This window comes from Mesocricetus auratus, unplaced genomic scaffold, assembly GCF_017639785.1.
Source record: "Mesocricetus auratus isolate SY011 unplaced genomic scaffold, BCM_Maur_2.0 Super-Scaffold_100676, whole genome shotgun sequence".
NCBI classification, from domain to species: Eukaryota; Metazoa; Chordata; class Mammalia; order Rodentia; family Cricetidae; genus Mesocricetus; species Mesocricetus auratus.
In genome coordinates, this window is record NW_024429266.1 from 119,436,902 (window position 1) to 119,460,005 (window position 23,104).

At 44.3% G+C, this 23,104-nt stretch overlaps 1 protein-coding gene across 2 annotated transcripts; it reads left to right on the forward strand.

Moving 5' to 3' along the window:
* The first annotated feature begins 980 nt into the window (after window positions 1-980).
* Window positions 981-20,472, forward strand: Ppp1r17 (protein phosphatase 1 regulatory subunit 17). Of its 2 annotated transcripts, none has more exons than XM_040739154.1 (5): window positions 981-1,134; window positions 6,567-6,689; window positions 12,551-12,703; window positions 13,865-14,017; window positions 19,299-20,472. In XM_040739154.1, exons 2-5 carry the CDS (start codon window positions 6,596-6,598, stop codon window positions 19,376-19,378), a joined length of 480 nt encoding a protein of 159 aa, XP_040595088.1. In that variant the 5' UTR covers window positions 981-1,134; window positions 6,567-6,595; the 3' UTR covers window positions 19,379-20,472. The 2 variants fall into 2 exon arrangements, with proteins under 2 accessions (XP_040595088.1, XP_040595089.1); XM_040739155.1 differs by having other exon boundaries at window positions 1,031-1,134; window positions 6,595-6,689.
* The last annotated feature ends 2,632 nt before the right edge of the window (window positions 20,473-23,104 follow it).

A 23,104-nucleotide genomic window follows, 5' to 3' on the forward strand; every position in this document is an offset into this window, starting at 1 on the left:
TGTTTTTCACTGTAATGTGTGTGTGTGTGTGTGTGTGTGTGTGTGTGTGTGTGTGTGTGTGGTGTGTTTTAAATCCTTGCAAGGGGCATGAGCTGAGCCAGAATATAGAGCTTTACTCTTCACAGGCCAGCAAGTCTTACTGGCTTACTTGGGCCCACATATGTTTTTGTTTGTTTGTTTTGGCTTTGGAACAACTTGCTTGATTCCTATGGTAGAACACAGGCTTTTTGGTATCCAAACAGTGTTATCAGGGACTTTTCTCTTTTGCTTTGAGCTTTTTGACATGTTCTTTGATAAAGAGTAGGATAGAGTGGCCAGGAACAGGGACTTGTCATTACTTAGTGGATTCGAACCCTCTTCTTGTTGTTAGGTAATGGTAAGACCACTTTCACATATGTCTTCCAAGGGTGATGGGATTCTGAATTCTGTGAGACTTCGTGTTCCCTTGAAAAAAATCTGTAAAGCTTTGGGACACTTGTGGTGATGGTCTGACCTCTCGGTTTCTCTCTCCTGTTAAGATGAGGGTTACTACAGCTGTCCACTTCAAGGTTGTCAGAGCTAACAGGATCTGGAAGGGTGCCTTGCACTCTGCCACTTGGAGAGTTAACAGTCTGTAAATGTTAGTGAGTGGTACCACCATTATCCCTTTCCTCATTGTGACACTGTTCTCTGCACTTAACTGACAGCAACTTGAGTGCTGAAATTTGCTGTGGCCCTTCAATGACAAGCTGCTAACCTCTATGCTTCAGTTTCCACATTTGTGATGACAGGCAACCCCACCCCTGAAAAAAGATTTTTAAATCTGCTGCTGAATTTTTAGGATTCCCAGGTAGAGTAGATTTCTGAGAACTCAACAGAGACCCCTTCCACGTGCTTTTGTTTATAATACACAACCATTGCTGCAGAGAACAGGAGTGACCAAGTTAGTTATCATTCCCTCTCCATCCCCCTGGCCCCAGTGTGCTTGAGAAACAGAACATCCCCATGGCAACCACAGCAGCTGGTCCCTAGATAAGAGGAGCTGGAGCAGGGCAGCGGCAGCCAGTGCTGCTGAGGAGTAAGAGCCCAGCCCTGAGAAGCACACCGCCTCTAGCCTCTCTCTCTGCCTTCTCAGCTCAGCACCTTCACTGACTGGTAAGTGCTTTGGATTTTTGCTCCAGGAACTTTTGGGATGAAAACGTAAAGCAAGCTGCCAGTATCTTACTGCTTCCTTGTGTTTGGTGGGACAAAGGAGAGTGTGCAAGACTAAGCTGGGGTGCCCTGGGGCAGACAAAGTCACAATTGTCACACCCATTTTCTGGGGGTGTGAGGGTTCTGAGTTCTGTGACCATCCCCATCCTCCCAAATGAAACCTTTTGTGATGTTTGGAGCTGGGTGTGATGTGTCTTCCCACTGGAAGGAGGCCTTGTCCATCTGGGCAAAGTGCCCAGTTCCCCCTCACATTCTACTCCAAGGCACAGTCAGCCCTTGAGGAAGACTACATGCAGACTTAGAGCTTACAAATGGAGAAATTCTATTTGCATATGTAGTGTTCTAGGGCCCCAATTCAACCCTTGGTTAAAAGAGGTTGGCAAGGATATGAACTTTGCAAAGTCAGGGGGAATACTGACCAGATTTACACTGGACTGTGGATATAATTTTTCCAAAGCTTTTAGTATACCAAGTAAAGCTAGACTTAATTGTTTGTGGATGTCTTTTAGAATATTACATGGTTAACAGAGAGCCCATCAACTTCTGAGACTTACTTCTGTGATCCTAAGGCCTGGAAAAGGGTGTTCTGTCTTTGTTTTGTGCCTTTGGGGGTGCTAAATTCAATGACAGATTTAGAAAAGTCCAGAACTAGGATGAGATTGGTATGACAATTAAGAGTGATTTACTGTAGGTATAATCACAAGGAGTAAGTGACCAAAGAAGGTATTCACTCACAGAAGGGTCAGTGGTGTGCCTAGCTGGTCACTGTCCCTTTCAACAGCCCTAGGGGACAGCATCTGGCACACCTAGTTACAGATGTAAAAGCTATTGTTTTTTGGACTTTTGGCTAGGATAAAGTCCTCCGATGTGAAAGCCAACTTTCCAAAATAATTCCTTGCTACCCAACTAGAGAGTAGAGAAGGTAACCAAGACTGTTTCTGTCTAGAGGTGCCTCACAGTGCATCACCTTGGGGGCAATGTCCTGCCCATGGATTAAAATGTATATCCTTACACTCTTATGAGAACAGACAAAATGCCTGGGCCAGCTTGTGACCCCTGTGTGTGCAGAGGCAGCACAGCAATCCCCTTGAAAGTAGCCTGGGTGAGTGGAGACTAGCCTCAGCAAAGTGTGCATCTGAACTGTCATAGCTATCCTGACACACACTGGCCCTCTGGCTCTTCTGCAACTTGATGAGGCATATTCTTGGGCGCCTAGACCCTCCGACTCAAAAGGTTAAGTGACAGCTGTCCTCAGCTCTAGCTGTGCAGTCTGATAACAATACATGGGTCTTCTCTCCCAGTGGAATTTGCATTTGCAGGTATTCACCAGAAAGAAAGGCTAGGTCCCTTATGAATAGTTAGTAAGAAAGCTGCAAGATTTTAACATATTGAATCCTGGAAATCTCCCCGAGATTCTGAAGTTACGACTGTTGGTCTAGTGCACACCACACATGGGCCTCCCACATTCTCTCAAATAACCACCAAGGAAACACTCCAGATAATCAGACTTGTATTCTCTGAGATGTCCGAAACCGAAAAACAGAAAGGACAAAGGATGGTTCGGCTGTTATGCAGATCCTCATAAGCTCATTCAGTAGCAAACCCTGACTTGAAAGGTTAGGAATCTTCATGGAGTCTGTCCTTGCACCCTTTATTGTGAATACTTGCATTTGGCTGTAGAAATGATTTATAAGATTGCTAGGGCTCCCCAAGGACTTCCAGGGACTATTACAAAATGAAAATGCCCTGGTTCCCACAGCACATTTGGCTTTAGGTGATGATGGGTGGGCCTATGCTGAATGGAAGTAAGAATTCAGAGACCCTGCTGAGGCAGTATGAGGCAAGAAAATGGCAAAAGAGTTACAAATCGCTTGACTGAAAATGAAACACCACAGAGAAAAGCCTGGGAGAAGGCCTTAGCATGGGGTTTGGAATCTGAGGACCCAGAGGACCAATTACTTAGGTTTGAGGAAAATAACTGGTTCCCCATAAACTCCCCAATTTACAACAAGCAGGCAAGGGAGCCAAAGAAACCTTCCCCGTACATCATGACAAGTGCAGGGTCCTCCACAAAAACATGTCTGGAACACAGAGAAAGCCTAGGGGGTAATGCATGGGCAGAGTGGGGAGCAGGAATGAGACAGACCTGTACCTTCCCGTGGCAGGGAGCCTCCTTTCCTCTGACTTTCCTCAGAGGATGGGAGTGGAGAACAGGGCAGGGCTCTGATCATCTCATACCAGCACCCTACAGGCAGTGACAGGTGACCTCCATCCATGAGACAGCCCTGAATCTGGCACTCCCTCATCATTCTTATAGGTTCTGTATTTTCTTTGAGGATTTCATGGCAGGACAGTCATAATGACATCATCCAAGATTAAAGTGTCTTGTATTCTTCTGGGCAAAACACATCTCTGCCAGTTATCTCTGATATTATTGTAACATAAAATCCCATATCTGAAAATGGTTTCCTAGCCCCTCCTCTCTATCAAAAGTTAGTTCAGCAACGTTAGATTTCAATCACACTGGTTTAAAAGAGAGTCACTTCCTATATAGACAAAGCAATCGGAGTTGTCTTTGAGAGGAGCCCTTGTCAGATTTGACAGGAGATTGGTGGAGAGGAGTCCTTGTCAGATTTTGATGAGGGGTTGGTGGCCCCAGCCTGTCAGAGGACTCTGACATCCTGGGTCACGTGTGCTTCACCAGCGGTGGGTGGGCCCTTCCTTTGGTGGTTCACTGCTGACAACACAGCTTATCTCATAGGAAGGCTGGTTCTCACCGGCTCAACATCTACATGAAAGTGAAAGTTTCTGTTGTTTCTTAGCGTTTTTCAGTTACACAACTGGTTCTCATCAGCTGCCATAGACAATGGTAACTGTCTAATAGAAAGTACTCTCATTGTGTTAAAACATGAGACAATTGAACTCGCCTTCACAGGAACTCTATGGAGAAGGTATTATTACTTCAGATCTGTCTGACTTAAAAACATAGGTCCAAAGTAAATAATCAACTACTGGATTCACAGGAAATATGGTCCTAGTACAAGGAGCAAATTGCTTTCGGGTGGAGAGGAGAAGGGAAGTACCGCAGACCCACCTGACAAGTGTGTAGAGTAAGGGCTTGAGTCGCAGCAATAATTCTGGTTGAATGCATGAGTCATGACAGGTCAGTCTAAAGTCTCTCAATTCAGTTGATCCTGAGGGTGGATACTTTCAGCAGGTCACCATGGGGTGATTAGCAGCACACCTGTGACAACCACTGCAGAAAAGAGGACGTTTCTTTAAATAGGACCACGTTAAGTCTGTCACAATGGCACCCTCAGCATAGAGCCCACTCTTCCTGGGTGACAATTCCCTGTTCAAAAATACTGGCACAAGGGACAGTCTACAGAAGCTTACAACACACTTCCCTATGATTCCAGGGAGTTGGCACTCTCTACCCAGGCACTAAGAACAATGGTCTGAATTGATTTCTGCTGAAGTCACTCACACAGTCTGCTAAGAGTGACACTAAAAGCCAGGCTCAAGTGATCAGCTAATGGCCCATCTGCTCTGCAATGATCTCAGCTCATGGGGGAAAATCCCTCAGCCTTCCCGGGGAACAGCGGCTTAGTCTTCAAAGGTGAAGGACTTAATTCATCCTGGGCTCCCAAACTGTCATTGTAGATGATCTGTAGTTTCTCTGCATGTTGCAGGCTCTGGACTCTCATGAGAAAAGGATTGGTTTGAGCATTTTAACCTTAGTCATTTCTCCCCCTGACCCTGCCCTTGTTATTCTGGACACCAGCAATAAATTGTCAGATCAGAACAAAAGAAACAGACTCTAATGAAGACTTTCTGGAAACCTCAGCTAGTGTATGTCTCCTCCAGACTTGACATGTATCCATGCAGAATTTCACTCCTTCCAGACAAGGTTGTAACTGATCATGGGGGAAGTTCTCGGATTTGTGTTCCAGGAAAATCAGGAGTCCTGGGACAAGAAGAGGCTGTCTTTTACGTCAGGAATTCCTAAGAAGGAAATAGAAATTTTCACAGAGAACAAACTTTCCCTCTCTGGGTGCCTGCTGTCCTCGTGAAATGCATGAGGAGAAAGTTGAGTTCTTTTATAAGTTACAATCATGAGGAACTGGGAACCTTAGTCAACCCTGGTTTCAGAAAATTCACTTCACTTTTAAGAGACTAAAGTGCCTAAAACTAACTGGAACTAGATTTTCATCTAAGCTTAACTAAGATGTGTGACAACAAAATTAATTGTAAATTTGTACACTTCAATTCCTCATCTGTTGTACAGATATAATCATACTCTATAGAGGTTAACACATGATGCATCATTGATGTTTTCTTTAACTCTTACCCAGCTTATTTCTAATTTAGACTTGATTGGATTCTGGAACCCTTAAGTAGCCAAAGAAATGAACATTTGATATATAGTAATTTCTTTTTATCATTTTTTATTTTAATTTTAAATAGCTTGTTTTACATGTCAATCCCAGTTCCCTCTTCCTCCCCTCCTCCTGCACTCCCTTCCCCCCCTCCCTCCCACCCTATTGCCAAATCCTTCCACATAGGGGATATCTAGAGTCTGTCATTTTACTCCGGGTAGGGTCCAGGCACTCCCCTAAGAGTCCAGGCTGAGAGAGCATCCCTCTTTGTGCTATAGGCACACGAAGACTGTTTGTATTCCAGGGATAGACACTGATCCACAGCTCAGGGCCCCATAGGTTGCCCAGGCCTTTTCGCTGACACTCACATTTGGGGGGTCCAGATCAGTCCCATGCTGGCATCCCCACTGTCAGTCTGGGGTCCAAGAGCTCTCCCCTGTTCAGATCAGCTGTCTCTGCTGGTTTTGCCAGACCATTCTTTGCCAATTTGCTCATCACTCCTCTCTCTCTGTCACTGGGTTCCTTGGGTTCAGTTCAGTGATTAATTGTGTGTTTGCCTCTGCTTCCATCAGTCACAGGATGAAGGCTCCAGGATGGTTATAGACATCAAGTTCATTATCAGGAATGGGCATTTGAGGTGGTCTCTCCACTATTGCTTAGCTTGCCAATTGGTGTTATCCCTTTAGATCACTAGGCTCACAACCAAAAATATAGTAATTCCTAATAGGGACAGAGACAACGTGTGTGTGTGTGTGTGTGTGTGTGTGTGTGTGTGTGTGTGTGTGTGTGTGTGTGTGTGTGTGTGTTTTATTTGATTTTGGCTTACATTTCAAATTTAGCACTTGACTATATAAGAATCAGACTTGACCAAAAAAAGGATTGAGCAGGGGGTCTATAATAATAATCAATCTGCAGCCAGTATATTTACTGAATAAATGAGTGAATGAATGAACAGAAGGCATACTTATGTACCTATTACTGCCTTTAATTCTCCAGTTCTCTCTCTCTCCCTCCTGCTGCTGAGGATGGCCACTGAGATGATGGCCACGGAGCCAGTGCAGCCTCTGGAGCTTTCAGAAGACATACTGGACAAGTTCGATCCTCACTGTGGCAGCTCAGGTAAGTGTTCCTTTGGGAATGCCTATCCTGCAAGCCAGACAAGGGTTCTGTGCCATCCTGCTTTCAGGCGAGTCAGAGAGAAGGCCCCCTGAAACCGGATCTGCTGTGCCTTCTGGTGACAGCCTACACCAGATGGACAGGCAAATAGCCATGGGTCTGTGGGGTCCGCCATGTAAATATTAGCTGAAATACTGGAGAGAAGTTCATTCGAATTAGAGAGAGACAGGGAGAGGCAGAGAAGCATTGTCCTGTGTTTTGGATGTGACAGAGTCCCAGGCAGAGCATTTTTGAGGCAATAAATGGAATGTGGCAATATAGCTTGTTTCCAGTATTTTCCAGCACACTTAAACCCCATGTGCAGTGCCAATAAAATATTCCAAATATCTCTCTTTGCCTATCAAGACAGAATTTTAAATAGCCCTTTTCTGCTTTATTGTCAATCTGTTTCCTTTCCAGAACTGACTTTTTGCATAACCTTTGTAATGAAAACACCAGAAACATTTCTGCCTCTACCCATTTCTAAAAATGAGACACTCAGACTTTTGATAGATGGGCCTTTTGCATATTCATAGCCTTTGTTAATGCCTTGTCTGGTTATGACTCCTCTCATCTCCCCTCTCCTCGATTGCCTTCAAGATATTTTATGTTCAGGATTCTTCCAAAAAATAAGGAAAATTGCAATTGAAATGAAAGTCAAAATTGAAACAAATGTCTTGCTCTTTGTACTAGGTGCCAAGTAGCACCTTGTGTTTGGATTGTAGCCCACCACTAATAGATTCATATGCAAACTATGCCTCCAGGAAACCCACAGCTGGGAAGCACCCATCCTAAGCAACACCACTCAATCATTACCCATAGTGTGTACAACATGGGAAAGGAAGAATAAATCACTATGTGGTAACAACTTTGATGAATCACAGTGTCAACCAGGTAGACTATATAGCTGAGGAATAGCTCCTAGCGCCTAACTTGATCCTTAGCAATAACCTGGCCATATCTGCAAACTGGAGATGATAGTGGAATAACTGTAAGCTTAGTGTGGGGATTAATGAGATAATTTGTTCAGGAATGGGATGAATATTGAACAGCTGGTAAAACACAGACATTGATAAACTGGGAGAGCCCATGTGATGCAAAGAAATCAGTAAAATCTCCCCACACTTCCTTTTCTTATGTCTGTGAACTGCACAAAGTCCAGGACCCTCACAGAGTACCGCCTCAATAAGTGTTGACTAGATCAAGACTATTAAGTGACATAATGAATGTCTTCCAATTAAAGGAAAAGCTTACTGTCACCAAAAGGAACCATGACATCTGATTTTTGCTTTGTTTATATAGGGTGATGATTGATGATTCAAGCACAGTGGTGTATGGTTACTAAATATTTCTAGTCTTCCTTAAGCATATGAGCTAAGAAGAATCTTTCCAATTCACTATAAAAGCAACTTGAAGGCAAGAATAATTTCTTACCATTTCAAATCTAATAATAATTGACAGAGACTAGGCTGTTAAGACATATACATATAGAGCAATTAATGACACAGGGTATGTCTGGACCCACAAAAATGAAGTGAAAGGGTCAAATATTTAATCTTGGATATTTTAAAGAAGTTTATCTGAACATTTTCCCAAAGAAATATATAAAGAAGGGAAGAAATATGGGAGCAAAGAATAGACATACACACCTGTAACCCCAACACTTACAAGGGTAAAGCAAAAATATGATCAGCTCAAGGCCAGCCTGGACTAAACAGAGAATTCTGGGAGTGGGCTGCTGAGAGAGGAAGGATGAAGGAAAAGAGAGGAGAAGGTGGAGGAGCAGGGAAATACTGAGAGGGTAAGTTAACCGCACAATTTCCCATATTCTTTCATATTTCTAGAAATATGCAGACTGTTCACAGTCCAGGGTTATTAACTTTTAGAGAAAACATGCAGGTTCTTTGTCTTGTAGAATACATCTTTACACTAAGTCCATTTGAGTCCATTCATGTAAGCACATATTGAACAAATATGTATTCGTGGGCTGAAATGATTTTAAAGGCACAAAGTAATAACAGAAATAATATGAAATCATCCCTTAAAATACTACCCAAACTGAATAGTACTCCGTTGTGTAAATGTACCACATTTTCTCTATCCACTCTTCAGTTGAGGGACATCTAGGTTGCTTCCAAGTTCTGGCTATTACGAATAAAGCTGCTATGAACATAGTGGAACAGACATCTTTGTTGTATGAATGGGCATCTTTTGGATATATGCCTAAGAGTGGAGTTGCTGGGTCTTGTGGTAGGTTTATTCCCATTTTTCTGAGGAATCTCCATACTGATTTCCAAAGTGGCTGTACGAGTTGGCACTCCCACCAGCAATGGAGGAGTGTCCCCCTTTCACCACATCCTCTCCAGCATAAATTGTCATTAGTGTTTTTGATTTTAGCCATTCTGACAGGAGTGAGATGGTATCTCAGAGTTGTTTTGATTTGCATTTCCCAGATGGCTAAGGATGTTGAGCACTTTCTCAAGTGCCTCTCAGCCATTTTAGACTCTTCTATTGAAAACTCTCTATTTAGTTCTACAGCCCACTTTTTAATTGTGTCCTTTGATGTTTTGAAGACTTGCTTCTTGAGTTCTTTGTAAATTTTGGAGTTCAACCCTCTGTCAGATGTGGGATTAGTGAATATTTTTCCCATTTTGTGGGCTGCCTTTTTGTCTTGCTGACTGTGTCCTTTGCCTTACAGAAGCTTCTCAGTTTCAGGAGGTCCCATTTGTTAATTGTTGATCTCACTGTCTGTGCTAGTGGTGTTATGTTCAGGAAGCTGTCTCCTGTACCAATTCATTCAAGGGTACCACCCACTTTCTCTTCTAAGAGGTTCAGTGTGGCTGGATTTATGTTGAGGTCTTTGATCCATTTGGAGTTAAGTTTTGTGCATGGCGATAAACATGGATCGATCCACATTCTTCTACATGCCATCCTCCTGAGATTCGCAGGCAAATGGATGACACTAGAAGAAACCATCCTGAGTGAGGTAACCCAGTCACAAAAAGAGAAACATGGCATGTACTCTCTCATATATGGATTTTAGAAATAGATATGGGGAGTGCCAGCCTACAATCCCATGGCCAGAGAGTCTGGGAAACAGAAACTTCATTTAGTGGCTGATCCAAGAAAAGGCAGACTCCCTCCGTTAAGTACTGAGCTGAACTCAAGAAAGCCAGTAACAGAGAGGGAGGACTGATGACCAAAGATTAAGACTGGGCTGGTTTAACCTCCAGAAACAGCTGACCTGACAAAGGTTAACTCTTGAATCCCAGGCATCAGCCTGGGAATCCAGCCTGGGACTGATCAAGACCCCCCTGAATGTGAGTGTCAGTGAGGAGGCCTAGGTAATCTATTGAGCCTTGGGCAGCAGATCAGTACCCATCCCGAGTATACACACGGACTTTGGACTCCCATCCAACAATGTGAGGTGCACTCTCACCCTGAACTCTTGGGGAAGGGTCTAGGCCCTGCCCTATATGAAATGACAGACTATGGACACCCCCATGGAGGGCCTCACCCTCCCTGGGGAAATGAGGGGATAATGGGGGGGTGTTGGGGGGAGGACATGGGAGGAGGGGAGGGAAAGGGAGAGGGACCTGGAACTGACTTGTGAAGCAACCTTGTTTCTTATCTAAATTTAAACTGAAAAATAAATAAATAAATAAACAAATAAATAAAATACTACCCAAGCCAAAATGCTATTAACATTCAGAAGCTGAGAAAGGATAGTCAGGGCTGAGGTTAACAGAAAAAGACAAACAACTCTGACGCCTTATGCTGATCTACTAGAAGTCCTGACTGAGCAATGACACAGCAGGTGGGGTATTGAGCAGATATGCAAGACACACGCACATGGATTAAGTATCACCTGCACTTAAGCAGTGGATATGATATCAACAAGTCTACAAATTAAGTCCCAAGTTCTTAGAATCAACAAATGAGAAACTAAAGATGTGAACACAGATTAGTTCAACTTCCATTTAAAGCATATTTGTTAAAGAGAGATGCAGTTAAGAACCAAACTCCAAAAAGGTTGTGACCTTTGTCTCCTTGAAGACTGTCTGGAGCAGGAGATTAATCATTTCAGAACAGTGGTTTGGGGCTTGAACAATGGCAGATAAATGCATAGGAGAGCAGAACAGACAAAGACATCTGGTTTAAGATGAAGCCAAGAGCCTAGTGATTGGTCTGGATTCATCACCGCGAGAATATCTGATGATGTAATGTAGAAGTTGAGCTGAAGAGGATCTAGTAAAGGCGCTGTGAAGAGTAAAGAGATGAGACAGAAAACAACAGTATAAAAAGGAGCCTTGCAAAGACCTGGGGCAGAGAAGGCCCTGTAGATGCTGAAGCCTGCGCAGGGCTTTTCAAGAGGACTAGAAAATGCATAGGTAAGGCATGCATTAGATTCACTCTCCACCCTAGTGAAGTGTTCCAGGATCCAGGAAGCCTTTGTTGCCCATGGCTTGTGGCCTTTTTTTTTTTTTTTTGGTTTTTTTATCATTTTTTATTTTAATTTTAAATAGCTTGTTTTACATGTCAATCCCAGTTCCCTCTCCCTCCCCTCTTCCCGCACTCCCATTCCCCCCTCCCTCCCACCCTATTGCCAAATCCTTCCACATAGGGGATATCTAGAGTCTGTCATTTTACTCTTGGTAGGGTCAAGGCACTCCCCTAAGAGTCCAGGCTGAGAGAGCATCTCTCTTTGTGCTATAGGCACATGAAGACAGTTTGTATACCAGGGATAGACACTGATCCACAGCTCAGGGCCCCATAGGTTGCCCAGGCCTTCTCACTGACACTCACATTTGGGGGGTCCAGATCAGTCCCATGCTGGCCTCCCCACTGTCAGTCTGGGGTCCAAGAGCTCTCCCCGTTCAGATCAGCTGTCTCTGCTGGTTTTGCCAGCCCATTCTTTGCCAATTTGCTCATCACTCCTCTCTGTCACTGGGTTCCTTGGGTTCAGTTCAGTGATTAGTTGTGTGTTTGCCTCTGCTTCCATCAGTCACAGGATGAAGGCTCCCGGATGGTTATAGACATCAAGTTCATTATCAGGAATGGGCATTCGAGGTGGTCCCTCCACTATTGCTTAGCTTGCCAATTGATGTTATACCTTTAGATCACTCGAGGTCACTCTGGTGCCTGATCTGTCTTCGATACTATGATTCCCTCTTCCCCCTATTCTACCCCCACCCCCTCAACTTCCTGTTCCCCCATGGCCAACTCCCTTCCTCTTTACCCCCTCTATTCTTCCCAGGTCCCACTCCCCCCCACCCCTTGGCTTGTGGGCTTTTAAGGAAAGTGATTGCTGATCGAAAGAGGCTGTGAACAGTGAAACTTCTGTCCTGCAGAAATTCAGTTTAAGACTATTCTGGCAGCCCTGATAGAATTTTCCTATTTGTCTTTGCCTTGATGACTTTCCTGATTTCTCTAAATTTAAAGTTTTGCCATGGGGGGGGGGCTGGAGAGACAGCTCAGTGATTAAGTGCACAGATCCCAGCCAACATATAGCAGTTCACAACCATCTGTAACTCCAGTCCCAGGAGATCCTGATGCCCCTTCTGGCCTCTGCTGGCACTGCATGCACAGACAGACATGCAGACAAACCACCCACACACATAAAATAAAAATAAAGGTTAAACACTTTTTAACCTTTCCCGAATTCTAATTATCTACTCTCTATACAAAAGCACGCACATTTATCCAATTCTTCCATTGACAAGATAAAAATAAACACTTTTCTTTTTCAGGCCAAATGTGGTTAGAGACCCCACAGTTGTGGCTTAAGGCTTATTTATATTACTCCTTTTTCTCTCTGAACCCAGATGACCTTTCAGACCAGTTCATTAAGGACTGTGACCTTAAGAAGAAGCCAAAAACGGGGAAGAATGTTCAGGCCGCTCTGAACGTTGAGTCGGAGCAAAAGAAACCCAGGAGGAAAGACACGCCCGCCCTGCACATTCCACCTTTCATACCAGGTAAGAGGCAAGACACCCGCCCTGCGTGGCTGCAAGAACCTGCTGCCAGGCTGCAGCCATCTCCACGGATCTGTCTTTAAACGTTTGTTTTCATTCTAACAGACTGCTAGTGTAGTGTAGTAGCACACACAGACTCCAATGTAGAAATGTTCTCTCTGTAGCCGTGGAGGCTGGTGACAAGCAACTGTCCTGACCTTTTGGGAACTGAAGACCACAAGCTTGTGAGACTTGACATTATCAAAACACAGAGAATAAAGTCCCTACAAGCTTCCAAAGTTAGCATGAATTTCGACCTTCCACAGACATGGGGTGCGACCAGGATGAAAGATTGATGGGAAGAGCCACTTGAGATGGTTCCTCCCCCAATCCTATGTATCACCTGATCATGGGGGAGACTGGAATGGCACTGGAAGAGTGACAGTTAGCATTTCTACTGTGCTTTACTGTGACAGGCTTATTCTTCCACAGCTTTATTTTGTTTCCTCCCCATCTCCTTCACTTTTGGCCATTTAGTTTTGTACCCTTCCTACTTACATGCTTTGAGGGACACTATGCAAACAGTGCACACCTAGGTGAAATTTGCAGCAAGAAGCAGCATTGTAATGGGAGCTCTTAGGTCAAAACCACCGATCTGTGTCTGAGGGGTAATCGTGGAAACGTTCATAAAACTGGGCTATTACAGAAACATGAAATGATGGAAAATCACCACCACCCAACGCCCCTTCCCCTGCATGACAGAGGAGGCAACTGGGTGAAAGTCCATGAAGGTGGGGAGTAATAAAAGAAACGGGATGAACGTGTATGACCCACAGTTTGCATGACAGAAATATGACCCATCCTAGGGTATGGAGGATGGGCTCCACCTCTGCATTCGCTGTGACAAGTCAGAGGTATTTCTCTGCCCCTCTCTCCTGAGATAGGTGACAGTGAAGGCAGTATCAAGTACCTCAATCAAGATAAAACCAGACATTAAAAACACCAAATGATAAAAACTATTCTCACTTATTCATAGGAAGCTTCTTTTTTTTAAAAAAGCAAATTTGAAAAGCTGCATTTTTGCCTTCTCCAGGTATCAGCCCACCAGGTACCTATGCACATCCCTTCAGCATTAGGATCTGTACACTTAACCCTGCTCCTCTTCCTGCTCCTCTAACCATGCAGGTGTGATTTCAGAACACTTAATTAAAAGATACGATGTTCAAGACAGAGTTCCAAAGGTCAAAACAGGCTCAGCGCTTCACAACACCGACATGGAACAGAAAAGGCCAAGGAGAAAAGACACACCTGCCCTGCACACGCCTCCCTTTGTTGCAGGTAATAATTTTTTAAAAGGCTGGCAGACACCAGTCACAGGAATGGTGGAAGCAGGTTGGAGCTTTACCATCTGGAGGTGCGAGAGGCATGGCCTGTGTCCTGGCCCAGCAAGCTGCACCGCACTCAGGTGCCCCAGGGAGGAGTGCACTGCTGCCGCCTCCCAGGTTTTCCTTCATTGGCAGTTCCCCAGGGGGATTTGGGGACAGAGGAGGCTCAGAAATGTCTCCTGCTTCAGCAGACCTGGACGAATTCACTGAGCCAGTGAAGCAGAAATGTCAGTGCGACCTTGAGAAGAGGTGAAATTCCTGCTTCCTCGCCTTACGGGGATGGTGCATGCTGTGGTTGATGGATGATTTCCCGAATTCTATGTACGAGCTGTCAAGATAGGAGACAGAGATGGAGGAAGAGAGAGGAGACGCACAAATATCAATAGCTATATTAAGATGTGTCAGATAATACACACAAAAAAGGTGATGAGGTATTATCCTTGTCCCTGGGAAGTTCACACCCAAGTTGGGGAGTGAGCGGGGAAGGATGCTTGTATACACCGGATTAGACTATGACTCTCTTGCTCACCTTCTTGCCTGCTGTCTGGCTTGCTCATTCGCTGGCTTGCTCGGCTCACACAGCTTTGGAAACTAGCTGTACTGAACTCTGACTACATGCAGCCTTCTTAGAAGATTCACATATGTTGGCAGTGTAGAATACGCAGAAGTCCATCCTCACAGCATCTTCATTCTTGCTGTATTAATCAGCTAGTACTTAGCTTCTGGGAATTAATGTGGAGGAAAGTTCACAATCACATAAACAAACAGATCATCTGATATCTGCTGGGGCAAGTGAAATGAGGAGTCAAGCTAGGAGGGGAATGTACCAGAGAGACGAAGAAGGCAAACTCTCTTGGACACAAAATCTTACATCTACATGCAAGCCAGCTGATGCCTTCCTTCCTAAATACTGAGGTCTGATCCCATGACAGTGGATGCTGACTGCATCCTACCTGTATCCCAGAGGAACAGCCTCCGTACTGAGTCAAAGGGGCTGCTCAAGGGACTGCAGTGTCTACACAGTGTTGTCTATTCGAAGGCTCTATAGACTGTGAAAGGCCTCTAAGTCAGTGAAGCTCTGATTAGGTAGGTGTCTTCAGTGGCAGACATTGCTGGCTTTCCTTACTCTATTGGCTGAGGCTCTTTATTTCTGGAGTCTGTTAGCACGTAAAGAATTGGCAGTAACTGTGATGCTAGTTAAGCTGAAAAGGATAGAGCCTTTGGCAGGTATCCAGAAAGACTCGAGCTCGTCCTAATAAGGCTGTCAACAGGAACTCACAGGCAAGCACCCCGTAGAGACATCTCTCATTAACCCTTGGCAAGTGGAAACTGGACAAGGATTCACTCTCCCTTCTAAATCTCCTGCTAACCGTCTCACTCCCTTAGGTTAATGAGCTTATTTGACAAGTCCAACTGCCTGAATGGACCCTCCAAGGCTTCCCTGCCAGGCCTAGGCTTTGTTTGAACTTGGCCCCACAGTTGCCAAGGATCCATCTTGAAAAACTCATGGCAGGGAGTGTTGGTTGTGTTGGTTAGAAACTGGCACCAAGAGCTGCTTAAGAGAAGTACTTAGTCTACATTGGTGGCAAAAAAAAAGAACCAAAGAAAATGAGGATAATGCAGCAGGAAATATTGAATGTCAACAGGACATTTGGGAATCAGAAATCAAGTTGAGTACTTATACAAAGGAAAGAGGTTAGAACCTCCTCTGAAAATGGCACAAGTCTGTTCTTCTGGTGAAGAGATTCCCTAGTTTGGTTTATGAGGCCAGGTGGTATCTTTGTCAGGTGGTACCTTAGCTCCTCAAGGTTTAAGGAGAATATACTTTTTTAAAAATCATTTTTAAATTCTAATCCTAGTTCCCCTCCCTTCTCTCCTCCTGCCCTCCCCTCCTTTCCCCATCCCAGCTCCCATCTGCTCCTCAGAGAGGATAAGGCATCTCCTAGAATGTCAACTAAGTCTGTTCCACCACCTTTTTGAGTCAGGACCAAGGCACCCTTGCTGCATGTCTAGGCTGAGCAAAGTCTCTCAAGGAGCACATACTTAATGAAGATAGCTAAGTTTGGATGATGTCTAGGCAGGATCTTGCTCGGAAACAGCATGCTGAGCACCCCACAAAGACCCAGGACTAGAATCCCTTAAACACTAAATTCTGTTTTACACGGAAAGAGAGAATTTGGTATCTGCTAGATCTTTCTATGTCTGAGTCTTGTGCTAGATGGTGGATATAGGGGATTGCTGGGAAGTTGAATGTTGCTCACGGATTCCCACAATGCCCAGTGATTTTAGCACAAGTTCTAAGGTGGTCTAATTCTTAGAACATTAAAGAATATGGGCCTGGACTTTGGGAGATGGTTCAAAGGATGAAGTGTAGAGCCTGAGTTTAGATCTCCAGATCCCAGCTTTTTTGTCTGGGTGGTGTCACAGAGGCCTGTCTGTAGCCCCAGGGCTCAGGAAGTAGAGATGAGGGCTGCCAAAGGCAAGCTGGCTAGCTAGGCTGGCTTGCTGAGTTGCAAGTTCAGAGCCGCCCTGCCTCAGTATATAAAGTAGAGAGTCATTATAGAAGATACTTGATATAAAGCTCTTGTCTCTACTCTACATACAAATGCATACATGTAGCTGCAAAATATGCAGACTCACATGCATGTATACACACACATGAAAAATTACAAGGAAAAGTGAATTGAAGGCCTGAGTCTCTCCTGCAGCATTGAGCCCTATAGGAAATGCAAATTCTGTTTCCCAGCTGAATTAACTGAGACTTGTGTGGTTGAGTGAGCTCCTCAGTGGTACCTGGTGACCAAGGGAAGCGCTCTGGCTTTAGCATCTCCCTCCCTTCAGGGACATAGTTCTGACTCCTCAGAACAGAAACCAGGAGTGAGACAAATCACATTATTTCCCAGACTGGGTTGTCCTCAAACCCTCAAAGAAACAAGGACAAAAGCAGCAGTGGGGACATGTACCCCTTCCTATGTGGATTCTCTGAACAGGATACCAAGAAAGTGAAGACTCTGCGGAGCTGCTGTACTAGTCACCCTTCTGGCAAGGTGGCAAAACACCAAGAGCGTCAACATAAAGCCAGGAGGGTTTTATTTCACTCAATTTTCAGAGCCAGAGCTTTAGTCCATACTTGCTTGGCTTTGTTGTCCTTGAGCCTGTGGCCAGACAGGATGCTGCAAAGCGAGGTGCTTGGTAGAGCAAAGCCTTGCACCTTGTAGTGGCGTGGAAAGAATTTGGGGATGGGATGTCAACACCCTGAAGGGTATGCTCCAGCAATCTCCCTTCCTTCTGGTAGGCCTGCATCCTAACAACTCCTCCTCCCAGTCTCCACAGCATCTGGGAGCCCTGTTAAGAGCCCAAACACAACACATCCCATAGCTTTTCCTTTAAACTATTCCAACCAATGTTTCACACGTTGAAATAAAATGACAGCTCGTTTAGCACTTGAGACTGTGTTCTGTGCCCCTGTGAGCAGGTTGGGTCACTTCAGGAAGGGCCAGCCTTTACCACTTAATACACTCCTGCTGCACCTGCTGTCCCAGGGCCTCCTCCCTACCCTCTGGCCCAGATTTTCCAGACCTACATTTCATGGCTATCCAAAGTCAATAGAAAGTTACAGAATACAGCAATGTAAATGGTTTACGCCAATTTTAAACTACCCAAAGTCCATCAGCATAGCTAATTCTACATGCTCCTGGCATGCTAGCCTTAACTCTAAATAAAAACCTAACTCTGTGCCACTGTTACAAGAGAAACTTTCTCTGGCTGTGCTTTATAAGTAATTTATGCAAAGTTTTAACCTTAGCGAGACTTGAAATTGTTTTTATCCACCAATAAATACTGGCTAACTGGTTTAAAATATAAACAGAGAATTGAATCTAATTAATAGTCATCGAGACCCATACATAGTTTTCATTAATTTGTTGATGGTGAGTGGAGGCCAACGCTGTGGAAAGGCTGAGTGCAGAGCCCAACTTTATTCCCCAAGCTCAGATCATTGCAAAGTGCTGCATGGACAGGAAGGTCTTTGCTGAGAGGAGAGGAGCAGGCTGGGCAAGGCTGTGGTTGGGAAATGTGTCTGGGGACTAAAGGGAAATAGCAGAAATTACAAGGACTGGTCTTGACCCAGGTTCACTTGTCATTTCTTAAAATGGACCCTCTGTCACAGAATGGGCACGACCTCCCAAGTCTCCTTTGCTGGCCTCTTCTGAACCCATCAGGCTTGAAAATTTATACTAAAAAAAGATAATAAATCTTCTGAATGTCACTGGTCAGGGAATCTTTGGAAGAACAACTTCATTTTGCCTAAGTAAGGATTCATCTAACATCTTTATATCTTGTGAAAAATGGGGATATTTTAATTCTACCTCCGAGGAAAGAATTGCTCTAATGTGTGGCCATACCATGTGTGAACACTCTAGTATCTTCCCTTTGCTCTGAAGAGTGTGGTCTCTGTCATCCAAGGGTTGACACTGGGGAGCAGACATTCAGAGATTAATATTTTCTCTGATGCTTTTAAATTTGACTTTGTAAGGCTTGCTGTTCCATTCAAAAGGGAAATAAACTAGAAAATTATGGAAAAACAAAAAATCCATCATTTAACTGACCATAGATGTGGCTTTAAATTTTTTGTACTATGTATTTATGAACTGGGGGTGGCAGGCAACACATGTTCACCCCTTGGTCCATGGAGGTCAGAAGATGCATGAAGGAATTAGTTCTCTCCTTCTGTTGCAAGGGTCCTGGTGGTCAGACTCAGTCTGTCAGGGTTGATGGCAAGCATCATTATTCTCTGAGCCATCTCACTGGCCTACAGAGGTGGCTTTCAGCTAGACACATTACAAGCATCTTATTAATTGACACATGGCTCTCTGTAGTATTAGTGTCTCGCTTTTACACTTGAGAACAAAACATTACCTTGCCCAATTCAGATGAAAAGAGTGACTGAACTGAAGCCCCTGATAGTAGGCCTCCTAAATCCCTGTGCCTTCTACCTCACTGTACTGTAAGACAGGGGTGAAGTGTGCTGTGGCCTGGGCCTCTGTCTCCCCTTCTGTCCAGAGCAGTGTCCTCTTGAACACCTCTGTGATGGTTAAATAAGGTCACCTAGTTCTCTGCCCCCTACACAAACATTTCTGAATCACTATGCCTTTGAGAGCAGTCTTAGTGTGCCAGGGAAGTCTAATATTTCAATTGGACATTCTTAATTGCAGGTCTACATTTTGTTTTTGCAGGTTTGACTCTGCTTGGAGATGAGAGCCCCAGAGTGATTATGGAAGATGATGAAAAGGATGGTGACAAGATAACTATTTAAAGACATCTCTCCTGAGATTGCATGTAAATAGGTTAGATCATTCCCAATGGTGACCTAGAGGAAAAAAATAGATTTGTCTCTGCTCTCATTTTGTCCTAGTCTGACTCTAAGATCTAGATGCCTCCTTCCCAGGAGACCTAATGGTCAGGTTGCCCATCACCTCCTTATCTTTCCTCTTGAGCTGCTTTCCAGACCCACTTCTTGAACTACCATGCAGTGAGAAGGATATTTTTCCAAAGTAAGAGGCGAAAGAGAGAGCTCAGTGTCTGCAAGCAAAGAACACAAGGAAAAAATTGAAAAGGAGTCCTTTGCTCCTGGCTTAGTGGCTGGGCAAAGTCTGAGTCAGCATCAACCACACCCACCTTGGAGGTCAGCAGGGTCACTGCCGCCAGTTATACTGGTGAGAACATTTGGTCTCTAGCTTACAGAATGTTCTGATGAAATGGTTTTTCATTTCTTCCTTCCTACATCGTGAGTTCAACTCTGGTCACACTCTGAAGCCCCTCTTTACAGATGCTATAAAATGTTCAAGAAGAAGTAGCCAGTCCACTGTGCAATAGCTGAAGATGTCAGAGGCAGAGAGTTCTGGTCTACATAGGTCTTTTAATTAATTTTATTGTTAAAAATGAGAGTTCTTAACTATGCTGGTTATCTTGACGTTTGTGAATTTTGTCATAAGTGAGTTATCACTAATGGTAGGTAAATCAATACCAGTGATGGTAAGGAGTTTATTTTTAAAAATTTAAGGCTGGTTGAAGGTTGTTCTAATATCTTCATCTCACTTATTTAGACTGAAATATGCTTTCTTGTATAGGAGGTGGGGTTGTCTAGTGAATATGAATATGCATTTAATTTCTGTGCAGCTGGCAATCTCTGTATGCCTGTGGGGGCCTTTGCATATAGAATTCATCCACCAGACAGCCAACAGGGAGAAGGTGAGGAGTGTTAGATGGAAAAGGAGCAGAGGATCTAGAGGAGGAGCATGGGATGGTTCTGTATATACTTGAGTTCTATCTAGCTGTTATCCTTTCTGTCCCCTTGCAAAGATGCAAAAGATGCAAGACATTTCAGAAATAAAGATGCCTCTGCACACATCCCTGTGTCCTGGAAAATCTCTCCAAATACCCCACTTGTGTATAATTATAAAGAGCAAAGATTGAGGAATTAGTAGCCACAAGCAAACCTCGAACGGTTTGGCTTTGGTATGCTTACGTTTTTGTTTGGCCCACAAAGATTTTTTCTCTTTAGACAATGTTTTCTCTTTTATTTTCTATTCACTTATGTATGTATATTTCTATTTTAATTTCATCTTACATTCCAATAACATTTCTCCCTTCCATCCCTCCTCCAGCCCCTCTGGGCCTCTCCCTCAACCACCACCCACCCAATCCTCCCAAAGGGTAAAGGCTCCCAAGGGGAGTCAACAAAGCCTGGCACATTAAGTTTAGGAAGAACCAAGCCGCTCCCCCACTGCATTAAGGCTGAGCATGGGCATGTCACCATAGGGAGTGGGATCCCAGAATCTAACTTGTGTGCCAAGGATAGATCCTGGTCCCACTGTCAGGGGCCTCTCAGATAGACCAAGCTAACACAACTGTCTCCCACATGCAGAGGGCCTAGCTCAGGCCCATGGAGGCCCCACAGCTGTAAACAATGAATGACATCATGAAATGTGCAGATCAATGGATGGAACTAGAAGAAAACATCCTGAGTGAGGTAACCCAGACTCAGAGAACAAGGAGAACCTTAAGAGGGACACATGGATTATGGATCCCCTGGAAAGAGGAATTACATGATCTCCTGAGTATACTGGGGGCAGGGCAGTTAATTTGGGGAAGATGGGGCATGAGAGCACGAGAGAACATGATGGTGGACTTGGATGAGGGATGGAGGGAGAGGGCAATGAAAGAGATATCTTGATAGAGGGAGCCATTATGGGGTTAGGGAGAAACGTGGTGCTAGGGAAATTCCCAGGCATCCACAAGGATGACTCCAGATAAGACTCTTAGCAATAGTGTACTGAGAGGGTGCCTGAACTGGCATTCCCCTGTAATCAGAATCCTGACTACCCCAACTGCCGTCATAGAGCCTTCTTCCAGTAATTGTGGAACCAGATGCACAGATCCACAACCAAGTACAAGGCCAAGCTCTGGGAATCCAGTTGAAGAGAGGGCAGAAGGAATATATAAGCAAGGGAGGTCAAGATCATGAACAGGAAATCTATAGAAATAGCTGAACCAAGATCATGGGATGATTTTTTAAATCCTTGAATTAGCTATTAATATTTAAGGATCACATCCAGAAAATCTATATGGAATACTAAGTTTTATTATTTTTCTTGAGAAAATGTTTGGTGGGCTGACAGTCTAGGCAGGTGGGAATCTAACTAAAATGTGCCAACCTATGACTACTGAGTTCTGCACATAATTCTAGAAGGGATACACACACACACACACACACACACACACACACACACACACACACCTTTTGGAGTTCTTTCCCACCCTAGCTATTGACCCATTGACTTCATGGTAAGTAAAGTCTAAACCTTCATGACTCTAAAACTTTTCTGGGAGTTTAGAAGCCCATATAATTAAGTTAGCAAGAACATACAACTTATTCCCAGGAACTTCTTATCTTCCTGATCCAAGCAATCCTTGTTTGGGGGAATGGGGATTGTGAGCACACTGCCGATTGAAACATACATGATGAAAAGGGTCACTGTAAAGTTTTTAAAGAGCCAAGAGCATTTACAGACAAGTGAACATCAGCATGAGTGCACCAAAAACAGAATGATTTGCAGAAGGTTCCTAGATGAGAAAACACAGATGCACTCTTGTCTTACTAGACATTCTGTTTAAACATAGAGCCACTCCTGTAGGGTGTGCTTAATGACTCCTAGTAGCTTGGGAACACGCCCTTCAGCACCCAGACACCCAGGATCTCCTTCAGTCTGTCATCTTTGCAGATGGGAACAAACTAACTGCTCTAGAAGCAAGGTGCTTGGATCCCAGTCCCAAATGTGTGACACTGAGCAAATCCCTGGAGCTCTGTGTTTGAAAATAAGGATGATGGTCCTTCTTTTACCTTCTTCATAGTTTGAGAATCAGAGTGTAGACAAGGAGTTTTGTAAGCTAAAATGCCCACCTACTGGGAGGATTTGAGCATGGACAATGCCTTTCTGTGGATGAACCCCATCTGCCATAGTGTTGCTGTGAATAGTTATGAAGAATGAATTCAGCACATCTGAAGGACATCAAGTCAGGAGGGCTGGCTACCTGTGTAGCCTTCATAGAAATATCTGCCTTCTCTTCATGGGAAGCTGGCCCTTGTGACAGAGTCACAGACAATGTGGGAAGGGGCAAAGCCAGATAAAGTGCAGCCAAACCTGAATGCCACTGCAGTAATGAGGGTTGGAGTCAAACCTCCCCCCTGCCCCTTGGTGCGTGTGGCCCTATTCTGGGTAACAGATTGGGCATTTAGTAACTAGGCTTGTGGATAGTTCTCTATATACTGTACATTCCCTCTTATCAAATGATGATGCTGGTAGTAAATGTGTCGAAACACCATTCAGAAAGCAGGTTCAATATGAAGAAGCAGTTGGGCCTTCATTATTTCAGTGAACCTGAGCTCACTGAGATGAGGACACACCACACGTGAGTGTTGGGGATGTCCTTCTGTATGCTATGAACATATGTTTCTCTTATTGGTTCATAATTAATATAA

What these genes read in the sequence shown, in the direction of transcription:
- Ppp1r17 (XM_040739154.1), top strand. Translation starts at nt 6,596, where the DNA reads ATGGCCACTGAGATGATGGCCACGGAGCCAGTGCAGCCTCTGGAGCTT. An exon ending in TCCTCACTGTGGCAGCTCAG is followed by an intron (nt 6,690 to 12,550) that starts GTAAGTGTTCCT and finishes CTCTGAACCCAG; the next exon opens with ATGACCTTTCAGACCAGTTC. An exon ending in CACGCCTCCCTTTGTTGCAG is followed by an intron (nt 14,018 to 19,298) that starts GTAATAATTTTT and finishes TTGTTTTTGCAG; the next exon opens with GTTTGACTCTGCTTGGAGAT.